General features: G+C 43.9%; 1 protein-coding gene across 1 annotated transcript in view; it reads right to left on the reverse strand.

The window, feature by feature from the left end:
- The window catches only part of CSMD1 (CUB and Sushi multiple domains 1), a 1,446,416-nt gene that overhangs the window by 252,264 nt on the left and 1,168,804 nt on the right, over window positions 1–25,348 (reverse strand). Inside the window, exons 28-30 of the mRNA XM_084811779.1 lie at window positions 20,978–21,116; window positions 14,371–14,558; window positions 7,288–7,482 (exon numbers count right to left, since the gene is read on the reverse strand). Of these exons, the coding sequence (XP_084667905.1) occupies window positions 7,288–7,482; window positions 14,371–14,558; window positions 20,978–21,116 (522 nt within the window). The remainder of the gene's footprint in view (window positions 1–7,287; window positions 7,483–14,370; window positions 14,559–20,977; window positions 21,117–25,348) is intronic.

Here is a 25,348-nt window from a genome sequence, read left to right on the forward strand (position 1 = left end):
TTACCATTTTAATGTGGATCATAAATTGCTCAGGAGAATACAGGGGCTGTATGAGAATTCTATCTTGCGTGTGAGAGTGTCTTCAGGTGATCTTTCAGACCCCATTATTGTTAACAAAGGAGTGTGCCAGGGATGTTTGCTTGCACCTCTTTTATTCAATGTATATCTTAATGATATAGTTTCCTACTTATCTAGCCCAGACTTCTTCCCACCTCTCTTAAGGGACAGGAGTACTTCAGTGTTATAATACGCAGATGACGCTGTTCTCCTGTCATATACCCCGGTGGGGATGCATAGGCTTTTAAGAGCCCTAAGCTCATATTGTGTGAGAGAAGCCCTTCAGGTCAACTATGAAAAAACTAAAATCTTAGTCTTTGCAAAAGGAGGAAAAAATACCGATGGCAGCGGGATAACCATCTGCTTGACCAGGTTAATAAATATAAATACCTAGGAGTGACATTTCAAAGTTCAGGATCTTGGTCTGAGCACTTGAAAGCAATAGCCCTGACAACTAATGCAACTAGTAATGCCATTCTTCATTTTGCTTCAGGACCAGGTGGTGAGATGGTGGCCCCTTTAATAGAGCTAAACAAGGGCAAATTACTTCCCCAAATATTATATGGGGCACCTGCCTGGACCCATGTTAATATTGTTTCATTGGAGTCAGTGCAGCATAAATTTCTATCCAGAGTACTCGGGGTTCCCAGATCCACTTCTAAGGTCATTGCCCGACTAGAAACAGCCTGTCACTCAGTGGGAATGCATGTCCAAAAAGCTGCCATTTTCTTCTGGTTAAAGACAGTGTTCCAACTGGCCTCCCCCTTGGTCATATTAGCATATGAAGCAATGGGAAGGGGCTCATGGGCAGACAAGATAATCACATCTATTTCTGAGTTGGGCTTTTCACAATCATATTTGCTTGCGAGGGGCTACGATAGAGCTAGGGAGGAGATCTCAAAGATTACAAGATGTTGATATTCAAACAACAATGGCTGTTGCTGCTGAAAGTCGCTCTAACAAGATCTATAAAAGCATCATGACCTCTCCGGGGAAGGTTCCCCTGTATTTGATTTCCATCACCTCACATGAATTGAGATGGCTCATGACTAGGTGCAGACTGAACTCACTCCAATTGATGGAGGTGAAGGTACGTTATAGGACCCATCATGGCATGAGTGCAGATTGCCCAGCTGGTTGCCCCAAGGTAGAAGAAATGATGCACTTTCTAGCAGAATGCCCATTGTATATCAATTTGAGGAAGCAATACCTTGAGCCCCTATTAGTTGCACTTGAGGATACTCCTGCCGGTGCAAGTATAACTCGATTATTATTAGCTGGAATAGATCATTATACATCATATAGGACTTCTAAGTTTGTCAGTCGAGCCCTGGAGAGGTGAAAGTCGTTGACTGTTAAAAAAAAACCCTAAATCTGTAAACATGGTAATAACATGCTGGCAAATATTGTTTTAGGATTTTAAAATGTTTTTAATTTGTTTTTGTTCATTATTTTATTAACGATTTGTATTTTGGTTCCCCTTTTGGTTGATATGAGAATTCTATTTGTTTTTGTATGCGGATGGTCTGATTGGCTAAAAAGCGATACATTTCAAATTTCAAGGTAGAGATTTATACATATATAAAAAAAGATTTAAGTAGTGATTACTCTCTCAAAATGAATTCACCCAATGAAACTGATTAGCAGACATTTATTATTTGCCAAAGTCTGCACCTTTCTTGTAGCTATGACCTTTTCCTGGGTTGTGTCCATTTGCATTCTTCTGCTGGCAGCTCTTTGATCCAGAGCAGCCTTCTGTGAGTGGAAGTGGGGGGGATGATTTTCACTAGTTTCCCTCTGCAGTCCCCTGAACACACACCCCAATCTGCCCTAGCAGGTTGGGGGCAGGGAGGTGATTTTCACTGATGGCCTCTTTCTTTTGCAGCTACCTGCGCCACCCCTGTGCTGTTTCAAATGCTTCCCAAACCTTCTGGGAACTTTTTTTTGGGGGGGGGGGGGGTTGAGATCAGTAAAAACTCCAGTCATGGAAGCCTCTCCTGGGCCAAAGAGTCTTCCAAACTCTGGACAGGAAACAACTGAATAGAATCCCCATGACTTTTCTCGTTCAGTTTTTAAATGTGTACTCATTTAAGACGGGAAACCTTCAAGCTAACATACTGTGAGCAGGGATGTGTGAATCCATTTCACTCACATTCTCATTTCTCCACTGTTCAGTTCATTCCATCCCATTGCCTCATTCAGCTGCGAATAATTCCCCCCCCCCGAGTCAACATGAAAAATTAGTATATATGTTTGTATATGAATCTTTAAAAACTAGACATTAAAAAAAACTGTATGAATTTTTGAGCACACTTCTTTCACATGTACACATCTTTCAAGTGTTTTTCTCCCATTTTGCACACATTTTTCCAAATAAACACATTCTTTGTGCATACTTTTTCAAATGTATGCATTTTATACACATTTTCTTCTGCAAACCGCAGCACAAACTTTGGAAATGAACAGGTTCTGAGGTCTAAATATGTTCTGGTTCATGAATGCAAACCAAAGAAATGTATCTCCCATCCCTAATTATGAGTAATAATTGTTCAACAAACCCAAATCTAATGTAATCTTCCCCATTAATTCTGTTTCATATATTACTCCTGTGAAGTAATGCATTGGAATTTTGGTAGGTAGGCTTCTATATCTGATTTTTAATCTGTTATATGCTCATCAATCAAAAATTTTCAAGCAAGCATTGCCTCACACAATATCATCTGTTAGCTTTGAGAAATTAATTTCTATTTTTTTTAAAAAACTGCATTAATATTTATTTAGAACATTTACCTTCATCATCATCATCATCACCTTTATTACTGTAGGTGACAAATTACCTCTAGAAGGAAAACTGATTCTGCAACAATGGAAGGATTTTTAACAAGTCAACCAATTTGAGAAAGAAGTGGGAATAGGAACGGTATAGCTAAATTGCAAATAACTGGGAAAGCATTCTCATTTTATCAGTGAGCTCTGCACCATTTATTAATGACATTTATTCTTTTCCTAAGCTCAAAGCAATTTACATGTTGAAAATCACATAATATGTAACAACACAATAATTATGAATTGAGTTTCAGCAAACCCCATAAAATGCTCTGCCAAAGGGTGACAAACAATAAGGGAGGAGGCAGCACCTCAGGGGAAGACTTCTATGGGCTGCCCTCCTGGCTCCTCTACAAGAGTACTTCAGACATCTACTATGTGAAGAAGGTTGCTGGTCTCTGTTGGTCTGCTAACTAACTAAGGGCATTATCCCATGCATGTTTAGACAGAAAAAAAGTCCTACAACTTCCAACGTTCAGGGAATTGTAGGACTTTTTTTCTGTCTGAACATGTATAGGATTGAGCCTTGAGGTTCCAATCCTACATACACATAACTAGCAGTAAATCTTACTGAACCTTATGGGACTCACTTCCCAGTAGGCATGCATAGGAAAGCACTATCACTGAGGCAATGTTTAGATACACAGTCAGGGCGAGAAATATCGGAACAAGGATAACTGTTTTGGCAGTTGGCCTCTGTACACCACCACATTGAAGTTGAAAGGAAACACACCCAGATGGGACCGAAGTCAGGACTTTCAGCTGTAATTCAAGGGGTGTGACAAAAGTGGGGCACTACCCATTCAGGAAGGACAGCCAGTGGCATACACACACACACATCATTGGTGGCTCATAAGTAATGGAACGAATGGCTGACAAGCAGCTGCATGGCCAGGTGTGGCCTGTTTCCTGGGTACCCCATGACCAAACAAGCACATAAAAGGCCTGGAGGTGGTTCTGAGTGTTACATTTGCATTTGGTAGCTGTTCACTGCAGCTCCCAACATGAGGTCCAAAGAGGTGTCCATGCAAGTAAAGGAGGCCATCATTAGGCTGAGGCAACAACATAAACCCATCAGAGAGATAGCAAAAACATTGGGAGTGGCCACCACAACAGTTTGGAACATCCTGAAAAAGAAGGAATTAACTGGCAAGCTCACCAACAGCAAAAGGCCTGGCAGACCACGGAAGACTAGGGATGGATGAAAGTCCCTTACCTGGTCCCGCAGCTTTTTTTTGGGGGGGGAGGCGCTCCGTTTCTCCCCCTGAAATTCTTAGCGGGTGGGGAGGCGCCCCGTCCCTCCCTGCCAAAATTCTGGCCAGGGGGAGGCGCCCCATCCCCCCCACCGAAATTTTGGCTGGGGGGGAGTGCCCCACCTCTCTGGCCGTGAAAGAAAAAAGTAAAGTAAAAAAAAAAGTGATAGGCTACATAAAGATTTACGTAGCCTATCACGGCTAGATTTTCAAAAAACACCGTGATAGGCTATGTAAATCCTTACGTAGCCTATCACGGCTGACTTTGAAAAAAAAAAAAAGCGCGTACGCAAATAGCATTGCCCTTATTTTCGCTGTAGTCTACGTAAATCTTTACGTAGACTACCCGTGCCCAAATAAGGAACGCAAATGGTGGTGCCCATGGGCGCCGCCATTTGCATATGTGCTTTTTTTTTTCCCCCAAAGCCAGCCTTGATAGGCTATGTAAGGATTTATGTAGCCTATCACGGTGTTTTTTGAAAATCTAGCCGTGATAGGCTATATAAATCTTTACGTAGCCTATCACGTTTGTTGGGGTTTTTTTTTTCCACTTGGAAATGGTGGCGGAGGCAGCCGGTCGGAAGACTGGCTGCCGCCACCGCACCGCTGCCGGGAGCCGCCGCCGCGAGGGACATTCGCCGAAGGTAAGTCCTATCCCGGGGGGGTGGGGGGGTGGACCGTTTCTCCACCAATTTCGGGGGGCCGAATGCGTTGGCATTTGGCCCCCCGGAGATTCGTGGAGAAATTCTCCGACATCCCTATGGAAGACATCTAGATGACCGCAGAATGCTGCTCATGCTGAAGAGGAATCCTTTCACAACGTCCAGCCAGGTCAAGAACGCTCTTGCGGAGGTAGGCATGTCATTGTCAACATCTACAGTCAAGAGATGGCTTTATGAATGTAAATACAGAGGCTTCACAACAAGGTGCAAACCACTGGTCACACTCAAGAACAGACAGGCCAGAGTAGCCTTTGCCAGCAAACACCTAAAAAAGCCTGCCCAGTTCTGGAATAAGATTCTTTGGACTGATGAAACCAAGATGAACTTGTACCAGAATGATGGGAAGAGAAAAGTATGGAGAAGGAAAGGAACAGCTCATGATCCAAAGCATACCACATCATCTGTCAAACATGGTGGAGGCAGTGTTATGGCATCGGCATGTATGGCTGCCAATGGAACCGGGTCACTGGTATTTATTGATGACCTGACTGCTGAGAAAAGCAGCAGGATGAATTCTGAAGTGTATAGGGCTGTACTTTCTGCTCAGATTCAGCCAAATGCTGCCAAACGCATAGGACACTGTTTCATTTTGCAGATAAATAATGACCCAAAACATACAGCAAAAGCTACCCAAGAGTTTCTCAAGGCAAAGAAGTGGGATGTTGTTCGATGGCCAAGTCAGTCACCTGATCTCAACCAATTAGAGCACGCTTTTCACTTACTGAAGACAAGACTGAAGGCAGAAAGACCCACAAACAAGCAGCAGCTGAAGGCAGCTGCACTAAAGGCCTGGCAAAGCACCTTGAGGGAGGAAACTCAGCATTGGGTCATGTCCATGGGTTCCAGACTTCAGGCAGTCATTGACTGCAAAGGATTTTCATCCAGGTATTAAAGGCGATCCTTAAGTTTGAAATGATGTTGGTTTGTTCCATTACTTATGAGCCCCCAACGATGGGAGTGTGTGTATGCCACTGGCTGTCCTTCTTGAATGGTTAGTGCCCCACTTTTGTCACACCCCTTGAATTACAGCTGAAAGTCCTGACTTCGCTCCCATCCCTTTCAACTTCAATGTGGTGGTATACAGAGGCCAACTGCCAAAACAGTTATCCTTGTTCTGATATTTCTGGTAGGGATGTCAGAGAATTTCGCCACGAATCTCGGGGAGGCCAAATGCCAGTGCATTTGCCCCCCCGAAATCGGTGGCAAAACGGTCTGCCACCCCCCCGCCACCCCCCGAGATGGGACTTACCTTGGGCGAATCTCCCTGGCGGCCGCGGCTCTGGCAGCGGCTCCGGCGGCGGTTCGGCGGTGGCAGCTGCGGCGGCTGGTCTTCCGACCGGCTGCCACCACCGCTATTTCCAGTAAAAAAAAAAATGTGATAGGCTACGTAAAGATTTACGTAGCCTATCACGGCTAGATTTTTAAAAAATACCGTGATAGGCTACGTAAAGGTTTACGAAGCCTATCACGGCTGAGTAAAAAAAACACCCGCGTGTATGCAAACAGCGGCGCCCATGGGCGCCGCCATTTCCGTACGCACGTTTTTTTGTTTTGTTTTTTACTCAGCCATGATAGGCTACGTAAACATTTACGTAGCCTATCACGGCTGACTGCAGGGACGCAAACAGCGGCAGCTACGGCCACCGCCATTTGCAGACCCGGCCGGCCAGGATTCGTGGCGGGAGGGTCGGGGCGCCTCCCTCCCACCCAGAATTTCAGGGGGGAGGGACGGAGCACCTCCCCCCCACCTCGAATCACATTTCATCAAAAGGTAAGTGACTTTCGTACATCCCTAATTTCTGGCCCTGACTGTATAAGATAGAAAGCTGCCTTATACCTAGTCAGGCTATTTGTCCCAGTAGCCCAGCACTGTCTACTCTGAATATCAGGAGATCCCTCACATCTCAGGCAGGTGTCTTTCATTTCATTTGCTATCTGATTCTTTTAACTGGATACCCAGTTGATTGAACTTGGGATGTTCTTTATGTGAAGTACATGCTCTATAGGGATGGATAGGCTCTCTGAAGCTCTCAAGATATTTTCAAGGTTCTGGGGAAATTTTATTGAAGGCATGGATAAATTTCCTAAGCCAAATACAAGGGCTTGGGAAAATTTTACCCCATGCCAGAGCTACCCCCTCCCCCAGTTCACTAGCCTTTCTGCCACCCTCTATTCAAAGCATACCCCGTTGTATTCCTTTAAATTGGCATAGTAAGAACAGCAGTAAAGGCAAGGCATGAGAAGAGGGAGTTACCCTCTTCCTCCCTTCTCAGTCGCCCTGTCATACTGACTACCAGCATGTCAGGACACAGGGAACTATGGGACCTGTAGTTTTTCTAAGGGTTCTGGCCACTGCAAACTACACTGATTTTGATCCACATTTGGGGCCACACTTGGAGAAAAAGAACACTCTCAGATTCAGTACATACCATTACATGATGGCAAAACTCTGTTCCATGCGGGTTTTCCGTCAACACCAATCACACAAGTGATAGTGGAAGGATCAATAATCTTATATCCAGAATCACACTGGTAGGTAATACTTGATCCAAGTTTAAAGTCTGCTCCAATTCTAGTTCCATTCATTATGTTGCCAGGGTCGAAACAAGCTTCCCGTGGTTTTTCTAATTAAAAAGAGAAAGAGAGTTCAGGCATTAGGGACACCAGTCCACAAACATCACAGGATAAAATGTAAGAATCAAGCTGAGGTTTCATGATAATCACTTTCCATTACAGTACTGGATACCTATCTTTTCAGAAAATGGTTGGTAGCTGAATTAGTCCCCCTCTTGCCTGTCCCTCAAACCACCAGGGCCCAAAGGCTGCACAAACAACCTACATGCTGCCTCGGGTAGTTGGCATCAAAGAGCTACAGCTTCGAGCCCTCAAGTTAGCCAAAGGTAGGGATGGAGGAATCTGTCAGTTTTGCTTTCTCTGCATCTGAATTGTTTTCAACTCAAGTTGTGCCATCCCATTCATGAAGAAAATCATTTTCATAAGTTCTTAAAAAAAAATGAACCAAACAGAATTCTTACAAATCTGTACCAGCCAAATTCAATAGGTACCAGGGATGTACGAATCCATTACCTCATTCCGGTCCAGGGCATCTGCGATGGGGGGGAGGTGATCCATCCCTCCCCCCGGAATCCTCCCCAGCTGGCCGGGGCCAGCCACAGCTGGACTTCCTGCCACTGCCGGGTTGCTGTGGCCGCAAATGGTGGCTGTAGTAGCGGCCACCATTTGCGTTCTTGAATTAGGCTGTGATAGGCTACGTAAGTATTTACGTAGCCTATCATGGCAAAAGGCAGGGATGCAAATGGTGTAGCAATTAAACTTTTTTTTTTAAATTCCCAAGTTCTTTCCATACCATTTATGAAGAAATGTGCAAATTTTGTAAATTCTTATCAAAAATGAACTGAAGGAAATTCTGTCCCATCCCTTGCCCAGAGTGAGAGGTAGGGATGTGTGAACCCACTCCCATCCAGATTCTCTGGGCGCCCACCCAGCCTCTGACCCTGCTCACTGGTCCCTGGACCATGCTCGAGCCTCTTCCATGCTTGGCGAGCAGCCCACACTCATCCCAGCAGACTCATCAAGCTCTGCAGTCACCATTTTTTGAAAAACAAAATGGCAATTGCAAAAATGCACACATTTGCATATGCGTGGAAATGCATTTTGCGAATGTGCATATTTGCGTATGGATGAAATGCACATTTTCACAGAAACTGCATTTTCACACATACACAAATATGTGCATCCATGAAAGTGCATTTTTGCATAAGCAAATATGGTCATTTGCAAAATGCGCATTTTGTGCATACACAAATGTGCACATTTTTGCAATCACCACTATTTTTCAAAAAATGACGAGTGTGGAACTTGATGAGGCCACCGGGGTGAGTGCAGGTTGCTTGCCAAGTACAGGAAGAGGGTAAGCGGGGGCAGGGGCATGGTGAGCAGGGCTCAGGGGTGAGGCCAGGGGGGGTTCTGCCAGATTTCCAGACTGAATCAGGCACCTACGCCATCCCTAGTGAGAGGGTTTAACCTTAGCTACTGTAACTGGACTCTACACAGGTGTTGGTAACCAGCAAATATATTAACCAAGAAAGTATATACAACTCCCTGACAATTTTCCTTTACACAGGCCTGTAGCAGCGTTTCTCTAAATCCAAGGAAAGGGAGAAGAGGAATTGGGGGTCTGCACTTAAGCAGACAATACAAAGTTAATTTACTGTCCCTGAATATAACGCACCTTCCATATCCCCTTCTACTTAATCAAGTTACACTGAAGGCCTTACTGGACAAGTAATAGTCCTGGCTTGGCAGAAGCAGAGCAATTGCTCCTATGATTCTGTTTAATATTATGCTTATGCTGGCAGTTAACATAACAAAGGCATAGCTGATGTACTGTGGGTCAATGAACCTTAAGTAAGAGACAACGCCCTGGTCAGATGCTGACAAGCTGGAAATAGTTTGAACCAAAAGGGCTGTGCAGAGTTGGCAGAACATAGAAGGGACTATAAGAAACAGAGGATATATACTGCCACATGTGGGAAATACTTGGAGGGGCTGAAGGGGGGACATTAGCACCAGATGCATTGCGGTTCCGGTAAAATAGAAATTGAAGTTAACACCATGGCCTATGTTCCATATTATAGGGAGGTTTCTGCTTTCACAGAGACACTTCTGAAGACATTTATACATGTATCACATCTCATGTAAAAAATAGAGCATTTTACCCAAAGGTAGCAAAAGGTTAGGAGGATGTCATTATCATTCTATTTGTAAGAAAAGGAGGTAGAAAAGATCTTGCCCACAAAAAAGTGGTATAAATAAAGTGGGGAGAGACAAAGGATGAGTTAAGCAAGAACAATCTAACACAATAAGCTCCAGTTGTGTTTATTTAACACAAGGTGACCACTTAGGCTTTCAAAAAGGATTCCTGGATCACTGTAGGGATGTACGAAAGTCACTTACCTCTCCGCGGATTATGTTCATGGTGGGGGGGAGGTGTTTTCATCCAGAATCCTCGATGGGGGGGAGGTGATCCGTTCCTCCCCCCCGGAATCCTCGACGGCTGGCTGTGCTCCGTGGCGGCTCCGCGGAGCAGCCGGCCAGGCTCAGGCCAGAGCCATCCGCAGCTGGATTTCCAGCCGCGGAGGGCTCTGGGTAAAACAAAAAGGAAAACAACCCATGTACGCAAATGGCGGCGGCTACGGCCGCTGCCATTTGCGTTCCTTATTTTTGGCCGTCTTAGTCTACGTAAATATTTACGTAGACTAAGATGGCCAAAAATAAGGAATGCAAATGGTGGCGGCTGTAGCCGCCGCCATTTGCGTTTTTTTTAACCCAGCCATGATAGGCTACGTAAATCTTTACATAGCCTATCACGTCTCTGTAAAAAACAACAACAACAACAACCTCCAGATTGCAAATGGCGGCGGCAGCAGCTGGTCGGAAGACCAGCCGCCACCGGAGCTGCTGCCACCTGGACATCCACCCCAGGTAAGTCTCATCCCGGGGGGGATCTGCGGCAGGCCAGGGGGGTGGCAGTCTGTTCCGCCACGGAGTTCGGGGAGCTGAATGCACTGGCATTCGGCCTCACCGAGATCCGTGGTGGAATTCTCTGACATCCCTATGGATCAGTTGATTCAAGGATAGTCTGTCTGTTCCATAGGTGAAGCCTTGCCCTGGACACACCAGATAAGGTCTAGTCCTCACTAGGGATACTGGAGAAATTCAAGACAGATTAAAATGATCTTGGATTTCTAAGAATCTGACCTGCAGAATCTGCTGCGGAGTACCCCCCTCAGGCCGTACAGAGTCTATGGACTTTCGAATGATGTTTTTACTTTCCTGAAATTTACGTATATAAAGCCATAGAAAAATACATACGTTTCTGCGGAGGAAACGTTGAATGGAATGGGGGTCAATACACTAAATGTTACGTACTGAGGTACATTATGTAAATACTTATGTAAATATTTACCTAATTATTTGCAATTTTTCTGCATGACAAAAAAGTATATATTCGCATCCGTCTGCGGGTGGACAATGGAATGAAAGGCACCTGACAATCTGTGAAACACAGACGGAGCAGATTTTACACAGTCCGTACATCCCCAGTTCTCACTTCCATCTGAATATTGGAGGGGCCGGCCAGCCTCCTTTACTGAAGGTGTCAAGCATGAGTGTGCCATCAAAATTATACCCTGTTGTGCTAGTAGCCTTGTGGACAGATTTTAGTAGGACGTACTTGTAGCCATTGTCGAATAAAATTGAGTTATATCTTTTCCCTTTTGTGGCCTGGATGTCTGGCCTTGAGAACAAAATATGTTTACCCTTTCACTGGCCAGTGTCAGTGCTTAAAAATTATCTTCAGAATGTGCATAACTTGACTTAACAGAAGGTGAGTTGGGCGGGAGGGTGCTGGATAAAAGATACGGAACATGCACACAGCCCTTCTAATGCAAATTGTCTTTGAGTGAACTCCAAACTGTCTTTGAGTGCACTCCAAAACGGATAGCAGAAAAACATCAGATCTGTACTCAGAGAGAATTATCCTGATATAACAACAACAACAACAACAACAACCAGGAATTGTTATATACAGTAAATAAATAAATAAATAAATGGCAGAACTCAATATGTGTATCACACAGCCAAGACTTAGCACAGGAACCTAGTCTCAGAAACAAATATGGTGGACTCTGTGTATTCTGCACTAAAACAACCAAAAATTCATGACCTATATAAATTGAACAAGTTAAGCGTACATTTGCTTATGGTGCAAATTTATTCCACTTTGGCTAGGAACATGAAAGGATAAAGAATATGAAAGTCACACTGAAGCTCTACAGTTGAAGACTTAAGCAAATTTCATTCCCAAAATGTGTGATAGAATTTCACAGCTGCCTATGTAGTAGAGAAACTGACAGTCCCTTTGCTGAAAGAGAATAGTAAGAAATCAGTTGACATTGGGAAATATGTTATCAGGTTTAATTCATTGTTTAATTCATAATTTGCATAATTAGGGAATGCCTTCACTTCACACATACAGCTGAGATTATTTTAAGAAGATAGTGTGATTTTATGGACAGACGTAGAGCTGTGCACAAAGGGCCTCTTGAAATTCTTCACCTTACTTATGGGAAGATAAATTTGGGATAAAATTTCACTGAATTTCTCCAGGGGGAGGTGAAATTCTCAACCACTTCTCCCAGGTTGGGCTCACCATTGGCAGGGCTTGTAGCTGCTCAGAAAGAAAAACCTAGAGAATTCTAAGCACAGATGCAAATCTAAGCAAAAAAAGAGCCCAATGAGACAAGAGAAATCTGCATTTTAACAGTATCCTTATAGAGAAATAGCCCAAAAGGTATTATGCAAATGCATATCTTCTGATTGACTAGGAATAATTGGTCGATAAAGCAGAAGTATTTTCACGTTATATCACTCTGAGAAATAAACAACATGTATGTAAATCATACACCCAAAATATGAGCAAGTGGTATGTATTAAACAACTGAAACCATTTCCTTTAATTTAAATTGTGTGAGACATTTCCATTTGAGATTTTTCCTCAACAGCAGCTCCCATTGTTTGTTTTAAGACTGTGGAGAAGTGCAATCAAATACATAAACAAAAAGGAAGTGAATTTTATTGAACCACAGGTATTTCCAAAATTTGGATTAACACTCCCCCCCCCCAAGATCACAAATGAATATTATTACTCTTACAGAGTAGTGTGGAAGGTGCTGCAGGGGAAAGATGGAATAATCAAAATCACCTCCCTCCTTTCTCTAGCAGAAGCTATTGCTCGACCTTGGTCTCTTACACAAAAGGAAGGTGTCCTTCTGTTTGCAGAAGGGCAAGTCTAGATTCAACCCAATGTATGGGGGAAAAAAACACCTCTGTTTCATGGCAAAGTTAGTGGTAAGTATATAGAGATAGTTTAATTTGATGCATAATCCTCTGCAGTTGAAGAATAAAATGTTCAGACAGAAATTACACAGGTGCAGGAACCTAAGAAGGGGAGAGAGTTGGGAACCTCTAACAGGAGGTGAAACGTGCTTCAGTTTGTGCTAGTTCTTTCTCTGTTTGAGACCGCACCTCCTCAAGTTCCCTTTGATGTTTATCATGTACCAAAGCAGGTTCATTTCTTTAATCATTCCTCTCACATTTCCCTATCTAAAACCAATTCCATACTTTAGATACATATTAGTTTATATGTTATATCTTATCTCTGTGGGTCTACGGGCTTCTCTACATGAGGCTTTCATTGTGTGTTCATGATTGGTCACTCACAGTAGTTTGCGGGTCCTTTACATGATGTCATCACCCTTCAGGGCCTCTCCTATGCTTTGTGACCATTATCCTGGCTTTTTTCTTAAAGGGGAAAATCCACTGTTTTTTAATGGCCCTTTGAAGCACTCTAATGGCTCTGTGTACTTCCACAATTCTGCTATGCCACGGCTATACCACAGCACCATCTAGTGGCTGTATAATGAAACATATAGAACTTACAGAGAAAGGAAATCCCAAAAAGAAAGCATGTGTCCGGATCTGGCAGCAGAAGCCCTGGTAAAGGTGCAGGATAAAAGCCTGGTGTAGAGAAGCCCCATGTGTCACTTATTTTTATTCAGTAATTAAAACTCAGTCTGAGTGAGCCTTTTGAATATCCTATCAATCTAAAATTTGGCAGATCTTTTGGTGGGAGGTTGTGGAATGCATGAACATGTCATGGCAATTGCAAGAAAAACTTAGAAGTTACAAGCAGGAGAAGAGCAGCTGGATGTCCTATTAAAATAAATGAAAAGCTTATAGGATATGTACCTTTTGTAATTGCTTTGAAATAGGGAATCCCTACTGCCCCCGCCCCCTGCCCATCTGTCTGAAATTTGGCAAGTCTGATGCCTTGAAAGTGTAGTAGAATCTCTAAAAAATTCATGCCACTTGGATAGAAACCACCACAGTTCTCAGTAGCAGATGACTGGCTGGGTCTCCCATTGACACCAAGGGCAAATGAAAACAAATGGTGGTTACAGAAGCAAATGAACTAGTTCTGAATTAGTAATTAAGCAAAATATTTTTTATATATTAAAAATCTTGCAACCTCTATTCATGATACCTCTACAAAACAGTGTTTGTGAGCCAAATGTTTCAGGTTTTTGTTTTACTAAAAAAACCTAAAAAGTATTTCAATGCAAATCATGAGTGCATGCTTACACCACAAAATGAGTTGAACAGAGACCAGGATAATGAGCTTTGTTCTTTTTGTGATGGTGGGCATCTTGATGATGTCATCACACCTGTGCGCTATACATGAAAGAGTGGCACCATCAGTATTCTTCAATTACAGAGGATGATTAATCAAATGAAACCATCTGTATATACTTATTGCTAAATTTGTCATGAAATTTCACGTGCTCTCTGACTGCTTGCCAGCTATAACCAGATGGGGAAAAAGATTGTGTTTATATTTTATGTGATTATACATATTGCATTAAATTTACCTTTATATTCAATGGCAAATCCTGACATGCCAACGGAAGCATCACTACGAAATGCCAGAAATAGGCTATTACCACTGCTCTCTATTCTTTCAGGTGCCTGGGAGCCTTGAAAACTGCCAATTAGAGGGCTGTTGGAATCTTCTCCTTCATAAATATGCAAAAAATCATAACTGGGTTCCATGTTGAAACTGAAATAGAGAACCAAGAAAATAAAATGTATCTGTTTTTTTTGGGGGGGGGGAGAGAAGTTAATGACATCTATGTTCCAACTATTTTTCTTCTAACATTTGTGAAGTATTCTAGTAAAAAGCCTTTTACCCTGCAACTCAGAACACCCACATATTGTAAAGTTTAGCTTATTATTCTGCAATTTCCAAATGCCACACATCAATGTATTTCTTGTATTTAAACCTTTCCACCTCCCCTAACCCTTAGTATCTATTAGAGACAATTCTGGCATACAGTTAAACTTCTAAGGGCCTCTGTGTTTTCTGGATATACATGAAAAGATGGGCAATGCAAATCAGAGGCTCTGTTATACATGTGGAATTCCTGCTAACCACGACCATGTTTACACTAAAATCCCATGGAGAAGTGCCTGGCAGAGATTGTTTCAGCTCTATGATATTTTGCCTGTTCCTAGATGGGCAGTGGCTAGTGGGTGTGCTTCTGAATGTTCACAAGTCTTATCAGAACTCTTCTGGATTCCCTCAAAATTCCTCAGATCTTTAACCTGAGGAGGAAAATGTCACTCATGGGCACTATTTACTTTAAAAGTAGTTTAGACAAACTACCTACTATCTAAGGAGTAGTTTTTAAAAGTGAAAGTAACTGGAACTACTTTTTTATCTTATTTGAAGTAGTTAAGTAGCTTCAACTGTTTCTTTTATAACCAGTCCTCCCCCTCCCCCTGATTAAAAAATAAAACATAACAAAGTTAAATAGGTCTAACAAAACTGTTTACTGGAGTTTAGGGAAGGGTATGGCACAGGGAAAGGTCTCACAGGAGGGTGAGAATCAGTAGAAATCATGAGGGAAAGTGCCTTGTGCCAGCGCAGGGCAGCACCTGGATCCCCTTCTATTGTTTGGGGTAATTTAGATGCACAACAACAAAGAAGAGGAAAAGCCAAAATAGCGTAAGCTAATATTTATGGTAAAGAGCACAATCCTATGTAGTGTACTTCCTCTGATCTCAGAGCCCTCCATCTATCCAAAGCCCTGACAGCAAAAGCCAGGGAGTAGAGAAGGAATGGGAGGTGATATCTATTTAGTTTCCCATTCCTCCCCCCCTCCTGCAAAGCATTTTCAGCTAGATGGGCCCCCACTGTTGGTGGGAAGCAATGGCAATGGCAATGGAGAGGCTGTAGGATCCTGTGGATCCTGATGTCCCCTCTCCCTTCCCTGCCCATCATCCCTTTTTGCCCTCCTGAAGCTTTTCAGCTGGTTGTAGGGATATACGACAGTGACTTACCTTTTCGCGGATTCTGTTCACGGTGGGGGGGAGGCATTCCGTCCCTCCCCCCAGAATCCTCGATGGGGGGGAGGCGATCCGGTCCTCCCCCCGGAATCCTCGACGGCCGGCTGTGCTCTGCGGCAGCTCTGTGGAGCAGCCAGCCAGGCCCAGGCCAGGGCCCTCTGCAGCTGGATTTCTGGCCGCGGAGGGCTCTGGGTAACAACAACAACAAAAAAACACGTACGCAAATGGCGGCTATGGCCACCGCCATTTGCATTCCTTATTTTTCGCCGTCTTAGTCTACGTCAATATTTACAAAGACTAAGACGAAGAAAAGAAAGGGGAACTCAAATAGCGTAGTGGGCGCTATTTGCGTTCCCCTTTCTTTTCTTCGTCTTAGTCTACATAAATATTTATGTAGACTAAGACGGCCAAAAATAAGGAACGGAAATGGCGGTGGCCGTAGCTGCCACCATTCGCGTACGTGTTTTTTTTTTTTAAATCCAGACGTGATAGGCTACGTAAGTCTTTACGTAGCCTATCACGTCTATGGGGGGAAAACAACAACAACAACACAGACTGTAAATGGCGGCGGCGGCAGCCATTCAGAAGACCAGCTGCCGCCGCCGCCGGAGCAGCCACCGGAGCCGCCGCCATCTGGAACATCTGCCCCGGGTAAGTCTCGTCCCAGGGGGGGATCCGCGGGGGGGGTGGCAGGCCATTCCACGATGGATTTCGGGGGGCCAAATGCACTGGCATTCAGCCTCACCGAGATCTGTCACGGAATTCTCTGACATCCCTAGCTGGTTGTGAGGGGAGGTGGAACAGCCCAGCCTTGGATTCCCCCTCCCAAGGTTATAGCAGTGTTAAGGCTTCCAGAGTGGGAATCTGCCATATCCTATGGTTCCCGGGACACTCTTCCAGATTCCACTGGATTGCTCTGTAAAAGTGCTGATGCTTTTTGACAGTATAGAATAGTCTTTGTAGAAGTAGAGAGTAGTATCCCATATGTAATGCATAGACAAAATAAGTTGGGGGGTCTACTCTCCTGAAGAACATTCTATATGCATGAAATCTGTCAGAATTTATTTATTTATTATTTTCCAGTAAATATTCCTTTCCAAATCTTGAGGTTGTTCTAGTTTTTAAAAGTGAAAGTAACCGGAACTACTTTTGTATCTTCTTCAAAGTAGTTAAGTAGCTTCAACTGTCTTTCTTTTTAATAACCAGTCCCTAGGGATGTCAGAGAATTCCACCACGGACTCCAGGGAGGCCAAATTCCAGTGAATTCGCCCCCCCCCCGGAATCCGTGGTGGAATGGAACAATCTGCCCCACCACCCTGCGAAAGCCCCGAGAAACGGAGCCTACCTGGCTGTGGCTCCGGTGGCAGCAGCGGCTCTGGCGGCGGCTCTGGCTGCTGCCGGGCTGCGGCTGCAAATGGCAGCCACTACACCAGCCACCATTTGCTTCCCCACTCTTTGCCGTGATACGCTACATAAATATTTACGTAGCCTATCACGGCTCAGCGAAGGGATGCAAATGGCGGCCGCTACGCTGGTCGCCATTTGCATCCGCAGACCTGCTGCAGCTGGATGTCCGGCTGTGGATGCACCCGGCCGGTGGTTCCGTGGACTCGCCATGGAGTGGAGCCGGCCAAGGAGGATTCCGGGGGGAGGGATGGAATGCCCCCCCCACGGATGCCACTTACGAAACAGGTAAGTGGTTTCGTACATCCCTACGAGTCCCCCCCCCGCCTCCTTCCAATTAAAAAAATAATCCTGGAAAATAATAAATAAATAAATTCTGACAGATTTCATGCACATGGAATGTTCTTCAGGAGAGTATATCCCCCCCCCCACACACACACTTATTTTATCTATACATAACATGTGGGATAGTACTCTCTAGTACTACAAACTTATTGAGGCTGTTGTTGCTTTGCATTTACTGGTCCGGACTTTAATTTAAAGTGCAATCCTGCACTCATGTACCTGGAGTAAGTCTTCTTGAACTCCATGGGGCTTACATGTGAGAAGACAAGCATAGGATTGCATTATTAGATACTTAACACCTTGACCATGCGCTGACCTCTAGGTTTAGCCAAATCATCACCCCTTGTAGCCTTCAAAAACACATTTGGGCAGCTTTTCACAACCTGGTGCCCTCCAGAATTCTGCCCCCCACAATTATAGTAATGTTTCAGTGAAATTCTCTGACACAATGAAGGGAAGGAGGTTTAAAACAGCACAGAACAATTTATTCCCTTATTGCAGTGTACAAAGTGGCACAGGTTTGCAGGATTTTTAAACAACATTTTTCTAAGTCTTCAGGCTAAACTATGACCCCCCCCCCAAGTTTAAGAAGGTTAAAGTCAGGAAGAGTTTACATGTCAAGACTGTCTAATAATTTACAGAACAATTTTGAATAAGTCACATTCTATAGCCTTCCTAAGCCAGTTATTTCCAAATCATGGGCTGTGAGAAAGACCAAGGTAAAAAAACTGAATACATCGACTGCTCTAGGCTCCTCAGAGTATGGCAGCCCTATTCAGTACAGATTCCCACTTTCTCTGCCAATATATGGGCAGTGCCATCATACTGAAAGAGAGAATAAGGATGCACCAGGATTCTTTGACAACAGGGGAGTGTGAGAAGCATCACCACTATCCAAAAGTCATTCCTGAATTATTAAGCAAAAGAGAGGGTAGGACACCTGGAGGCAATATTGACTGGGTTATGATGCAGTTTCGAGGAGGATACCTGCTCACTCATAATTTGGGGAACTCATTGACAAAACAGCCATATAGATACATAAAGATTTTGTTACTGTAAGAGTGAAATTTTAATCCAAAAAGATAACCTGGTGTCCCATCTATCACTAGTTTGGGAACCACTGTTTTAATTACACCTTAAAGGAATTGACCTGACAGGTGATGCCAAGCTCTGATACTCAAGTTGTGGATGTGGCACTATTCAAGCAAACACATAAAGCAAATGAAATAATCCCAGTGTTACATACACACTGTTAAGTTCTGAGCTGAACTTGTTGTGCCTAACCAGGAGCTCATTGAAAAGGTCAGCTCACAATACAGGAGCAGAGAACAAGCAAATCTAGGGATGGTGGAGAATTCCGCCACGGATTTTAGTGAGGCCGAATGCACTGGCATTCAGTCCCCCAAAATCTGTGGTGGAACGGCCTGCCCCCTGCCCCCCCATGGATTCCCCCTGGGACGAAGCTTACCTGGGGCGGATGTTCTGACCGGCGGCGGCTCCGGCGGTGGGTCCAGCGGCAGCAGCGGTGGCTGGTCTTTCGACTGGCTGCCGCGGCTGCCATTTCCATCCTGGTCTTTGCCATGATAGGCTACGTAAGTCTTTACGTAGCCTATCATGGCTCGGCAAAAAAAAAAAAGCATACGCAAATGGCGGCGGCTACGGCGGCTGCCATTTGCGTTCCCTATTTTTCACCGTTTTAGTCTACATAAATATTTACGTAGGCTAAAATGGCAAAAAAGGGACGCAAATAGCACCCACTACACTCTTTGCATTCTCCTTTTTTTCACCGTAATAGCCTACATAAATATTTACGTAGGCTAAAACGGTGAAAAATAGGGAACGCAAAGGGTGGCCATCGTAGCCGTCGCCATTTGCGTACGCAGTTTTGGGTTTTTTTGCCCAGCTGTGATAGGCTACGTAAAGACTTACGTAGCCTATCGCGGCTGCCTGGCTGGACGCAAATGGCAGCCGCTACAGTGGCCGCCATTTGCGTCCGCACCCGCCAGTCCGTGGCCGGAACTCCAGCTGTGGACGGCCCTGGCCAGCTGCTTCGCGGAGCCGCCGCGGAGCACAGCTGGCCGGGCAGGATTCCGGGGGTGGAGGACCGGATCACCTCCCCCCCCCATCGAAGATTCCAGGGGGAGGGACAGAGCACCTCCCCCCCCACCGTGAACACAATCTGAGAAAAGGTAAGTGACTTTCGTACATCCCTAAGCAAGTCTCATGTTAGGGATTATTAGGAAAGAGGTTGAAAATAAGAAAGTATTCATAATGCTTTCAGAAATCTACAGTTTGGTTCATTTGTAATACAATGAACACTTCTGGTTGCCCCATCTTGGAAAGAATATTAGAGAAATTGCCCCTTCTTGGAAATAATATTAGCAAAATTACTCCCATCTTGGAAATAATATTATCAAGGAGCAGAGAAAGGAAACCAAAATAATGAAGGGAATGGTGCGCCTTCCATATAAGGAAAGGCTTTGAGAGCTTTTTCTTTTAGAGAAAAAATCAATTAATGAGAGACTTGATAAGAGTTTTAAATTAGGGATGAAGCTGAAAGAATGGACAGTGAGGATTTTTCTGTCCTTCTTTCATAACATCAGAATATGAGGTCATCAAATGAAACTGGCTGGTAGTGAATTCAGGTCAGAAAAAAGAAAATACTTCTTCTTTAGCCAGCACACAATTAATGTATAGAATTCACTGCCACTAGATGTGGTGATGACCACTCGTATAGGTGGCTTTCAAACAGACAGAGAGGGTGAGCCCCCTTCTCATCATGGGGGGTGAGAAGTTTATTGGCATCTATTAGCTAAAGGGAAACCCTGTGTTCAGAGACAGCATGCCTACCAGACCCTGGGGACAATCAATGGGGTAGGGCAAAAATGCTTGAATTCTAGGGGGAAAGATGGCAGGGGACTTCAGTAAATTCCATAATCTGCAGCTCCTTCCACTAGGCTTAGCAAAATCATAGTCCCCCTGTAGCCTTTGAAAACACATTACAGCAACTTCCCCAACCTGGTGCCCTCCAGATATTTTGAACTCCCATGACTTCCAGACAGCAGAGCCAATGGTCAGGTAACCTGGGAGTTTTGGTTCATAACCTCTGGCACTCCTATGCTTTGAGCACTGAAAAACATCTGGCCACTGTTGGAAACAGGACTAGATGGATCATTGTTGGATCCTTAGGGCTTTTCTTAAGTTCTCATTTGCTTTTATGCCATCATGAAGGACTGATACAGAATGTATTAAATGCAGACTCTAGGGCACGGCTAGAAAAAAGTAATTAGAAATGCTATGAAGTGATAAATGATGTAATTTTTGAATTTGACATTTAAAAATACATGTTGTAAAAGAAAAGCATGGTTCTAGAAATGGTACCTTTTGAATATCAAGGCAATGACAAAATCAGGGTTTACTTTTATTCTCCAGTCACATTCCTTCCCAGGAGGATACGGCTGTGGGTAGTTTGGTGATAAAATAACCCCTGCTGGGCCTGTAAGGTTTCCACCACATGCAGCTGTCACAGCACACATAGGAGGGAAGAGGAAAGCAAAATTATTCACATGTCACACTGAGCACTGGCAATTGCCAAAAGTAATTTGGGATCTATATTCTTATATATCTAAATATTTCTTTCAGGCATCTTATTTTCAGCTACTTATCATTCAAAACCCCCAGGAACAATATGAGGCAATGACTGGGTTTCTTCAATTTATTTCTTTGTGATCTAAAACATATAAACAATTCAAGCCCAAGGTGGTGAACAAACCAAGCTAAACAAAAAGGGCTTCATCATGGCACACAGGCTGCTCAAAACAAATTCCATTGAAGTAAAAGGGACTTAAAAAGCCATAGGCCTGGAGCTGAACACAATACGTGGTTGAAATCCATATATTTCCGAGGTTGTGGAACAAAAAATGTGTTTGAAAAGTGTGTACCTTTGAAAAATGTGCATGAGTACTTTTCAAAAATGTGCACAAGCATGCTTTAATCAATGGAAGAAGATGTGTACATTTCAAAAATGCACACAACCAATGTGTGCATTTGGGGGAACGTGCATGAATACATGCATAAACTTTTGTGCAAAACAAAGAAACAAAGCTCGCAGTTTGAAACCAATCCAAATCAGAACAAGCTTCAAGGTGGAATTCAGAGAACCTTGATGAGCTTGAAATTTATTGATTATACCACTCATTTTGCTATATTTATAGATCCCGCCTGTGGGCAAAGCAAAAACAAAACAAATAATAATAAAAACATCAGCTGCAAAATCATTAAATCCACAGAAAAGAAATACATGAAGGTGGCAGCAGCAGCACAGTCATTTCAAATCTGGTTCCCTAAAAGGCCTGATGGAAGAGAAAGGGACCATCTATAAAGTGTATCATAGCACAGGTATAAAAAAGGAGAGGTTTGGTATTGGTTAAAATGGGGCAAAGTATGAAAAGACTTTAAAAAGTTCATTCAAAAGGCCTTTAAAAATTTGACATGTAGATATCCCAAACATCTCACCAATTCTTTAAAACTACACATGGATGTAGCCTTGCAAGCTTTCAAATCCCATAATGTAGGTGCTATTACCGGGTGGGCTATATTTTGGGCAAATGTAAAACATGCCTCCCATGCACGCACAATCCTACATCAGGCCTCTTGAGAATATCTTAAGAATGTGTTTCGATTTTACTCCCACAAATTCTTCAGCAATTGAGAGATTTTGCATAAATAAACATTTGAAATGCAGAATTCTTCCCCATATCCCTCTCACCTGCCATTCTTTGCTGGGCGGCGGGGGTGGGGGGGAGGCAGAGGGAAGCGTTTAACATCATTCTACATGAATACGAAATATGTTCCCCAATCCAAATACCCAGGCACTAACAGGAAAAACAATTGCACAATTCTATGCCAGCAGGTAGTCAACTAAATCTGCAATCATGCACTTAAAATTAGGGGTCTTGTTAACAGTGGTACTGAACACCTATAATTCACATTGAAGTAACAATAGTAATCAACCCAGGCTGGTTATTTTGTTTAAAAATAGACCAAGCTAACAACAGAACTCCTTCAGAGATTTTTACTCTAGTGAAGACTCACAAATATTCCACATCTTCTGGTGACTCAGCCTGAGATAAAACACAATACGGTCTCAAAGAAGTTATAAAATGTAATTGCAACAAAAAAAGAAGAATGGTTGTTTGACAACATTCAGAATGCTAATAAGAAAAACTATTAAATCTCAACCATTCCCAGCATACTAGAGTATTGTTTTGTAAGAATTTTAAACACTATATTTATCATATTTTTATAGAACCTCTGAGGCTCCTTCATGTTCTGCTACTGCAAGTAAGATTTCAAACGGCAAAAGCCACAAGGTCAGCCTTGTTAGCAAAATATGCTCATGCTAATTCACCATAACACCATATAATAACATTAGCATTAACAAAACAACAAAAGAAGGTATAAGAAACTAATTGGTCAGAGCCTTTCACCTTCCAGCGTGGACTAAAGGCCATGCTAGATGTGGTGTTCATTGCTTCCATTCGCTCCAGTGGAGGCTTCTCTTCAAATGCAAAAAGCAAGTTCTGGGAGGCAATTTTTGTCAGGACCATGGCAGGAAGAAAAAGAACTGAACTTCTCCTTTCCATCCTCCTGCCATCTCTAGGCTCCTCAGGCTCCCCTGTGGCTGTTATTTAATTAATTGACAAAAAATGTGCATTTATGCAATTAACCTCACATCTAGTTTGGCCCTAAGATTTGCTTCTTCCTTTGCAACACTGGCAATCCAACTTTCTCTCTCAATTTCTACTGCCAGAACTGTAGTTCACACTCACGATTAAGAGCCACATTCTGCTAACCACATGTAGTGTAACTATGCTTGATAGTTTTCCTTATCCTTGTGTAAGTGTCCGTGGCCCCAATGTGGATTGGGACCATGGTGCTCTGGGAGAAGGGGGTTAACCCCCCCCCCCAATTCCACATACACCTCTATGGATGGGTTTAAAAAGAAGATGTCACAGTTATAGTTGACTCCAATGGAGACCTTTTCGGCTCCATTAAATAAGACCCCTCCCCCCGCCCCCTAGTATCTCCTCCAAACATATGTCCAAGACTTGTGCTGTTTGTTCCACAAAACCTGGGTTTTGTGCCACCACCCACAACTGTGTACGAATACATCAAATGCAGGTTCGTAGGGAACACGCACACAAACCCAACATATATTGTCATGTATCACCTCCACCCCGTGGCATGTTTTGCACCAGTTTTGTGCTCTTTTGTGCCATAAAACCTGAGTTTTATGCTTAAACTCTTCCTCAGGCAGGGGAAGGTTTAAATCCCTCTCCCAGAGTGCCATAGCCTCAATCCAAATTGGGCCCATATACACTTACTCAGGAGTCAAGAAAACTATCATGCAGAGCGAGGGATGAGCGGACTCAGCCATGCCCGGCTTTCTCAGTTGCTGGCTGAGCTGCCATCACTGCCTGCCCCTGCTCACGGCACTGAGCAAGCTTCTAGATGGCCCACCAAAGCCACAGGGCTGCCTGTCCTCATACTAGTGAGCTGCCATTGTGTGCAACAATGGTGGCTCTGGAACTTCCGTATTTTTAATCTTGCTTAACTGGAGGCTGTAATGGAACCATTTACACAACATTAAAAATATTTATTTATTTATTGCATTTATATCCTGCCTTTTTTCCTCTTGCGAGGAACCCAAGGCAGCGTACGTAATCCTCCTTCTCTCCATTTCATCCTCACAACAACAACCCTGTGAGGTAGGTTGAGCTGAGAGTCTGTGACTGGCCCAAAGTGGCCCAGTGAGCTTCAATGACCGAGTGGGGACTAGAACCCAGATCTCCTGACTCCCAGTCCAACGCTCTAGCCACTACACCACACGGGCTCTCAATACGGATGTTGTGGAGCCTCATCATCCACCGATTCCTTGTTCGCCCCTCCGTGCAAGGAGCAGAGAACAAGGGGTTGGTGGGTGATTCCTGTCTCTGCCGCCTGCCGAGGCTTGACAGGCACTGGAGGCAGGAGTCGCCCACCAAGCACACATTCTCCCCTCCTTGCAAGGAGGGGAGAATGTGCCCTTGGCAGGTGGTGACAGCGACTCCTGCAGCTGCCATTTTATGTGCAATGGTGGCTTGCTAAAGGACTGGGTGGCTGCTGGACCCGATTGCTAGATGCAGGACTGCTCAGTGAGCAGGTCCGGATGAGCATGGTGGTTCAGCAAGCAGGTTTGGGGGCAGCAAGCTGGGGGGAGTCCACCAGATGCCACCCATGTCCTGAACCCTTGCAACATCCTTATGCAGAGCTACACTACATGTGATTAGCAGAATGTGCAGTTTGGCCTTAAGAGAAACCAACTTGATGCTGCTAGGATTTATCAACTTCCCTCCACACTTATCTGCCATCACAAAGCTCCAGCTTGCTCAAGCAATGCAAATGTGAAAGTCTGCATTCTAGTTAAAATTTCTTGCAGAAAATGATCCGAGGTGAACCTCATCCTACCCAGGATTGACAGGACAGTATTTCTTCCACTCACAAAAAGCCGCCTGATAATAGAACACAACAGGACTCAGGTTGCTGTGATAATTTCAATATTTTAGTAAAGGCGTGTGTGGGGGATGGGGCAGTATTCATCTGGACATTTGGGCTAACTCGGGCTTAGTTAATTGTAGCAAACTCAAAGCACTAGCATCTACTGTTGGTGGGTAAGCATATGAACTAGTCACCAAAGTCTGTTAGGCCAGA

The sequence above is a fragment of the Heloderma suspectum genome, chromosome 1 (assembly GCF_057233095.1).
Source record: "Heloderma suspectum isolate Gila_16-S chromosome 1, 16-S_ref, whole genome shotgun sequence".
In the NCBI taxonomy this organism is placed as follows: Eukaryota; Metazoa; Chordata; class Lepidosauria; order Squamata; family Helodermatidae; genus Heloderma; species Heloderma suspectum.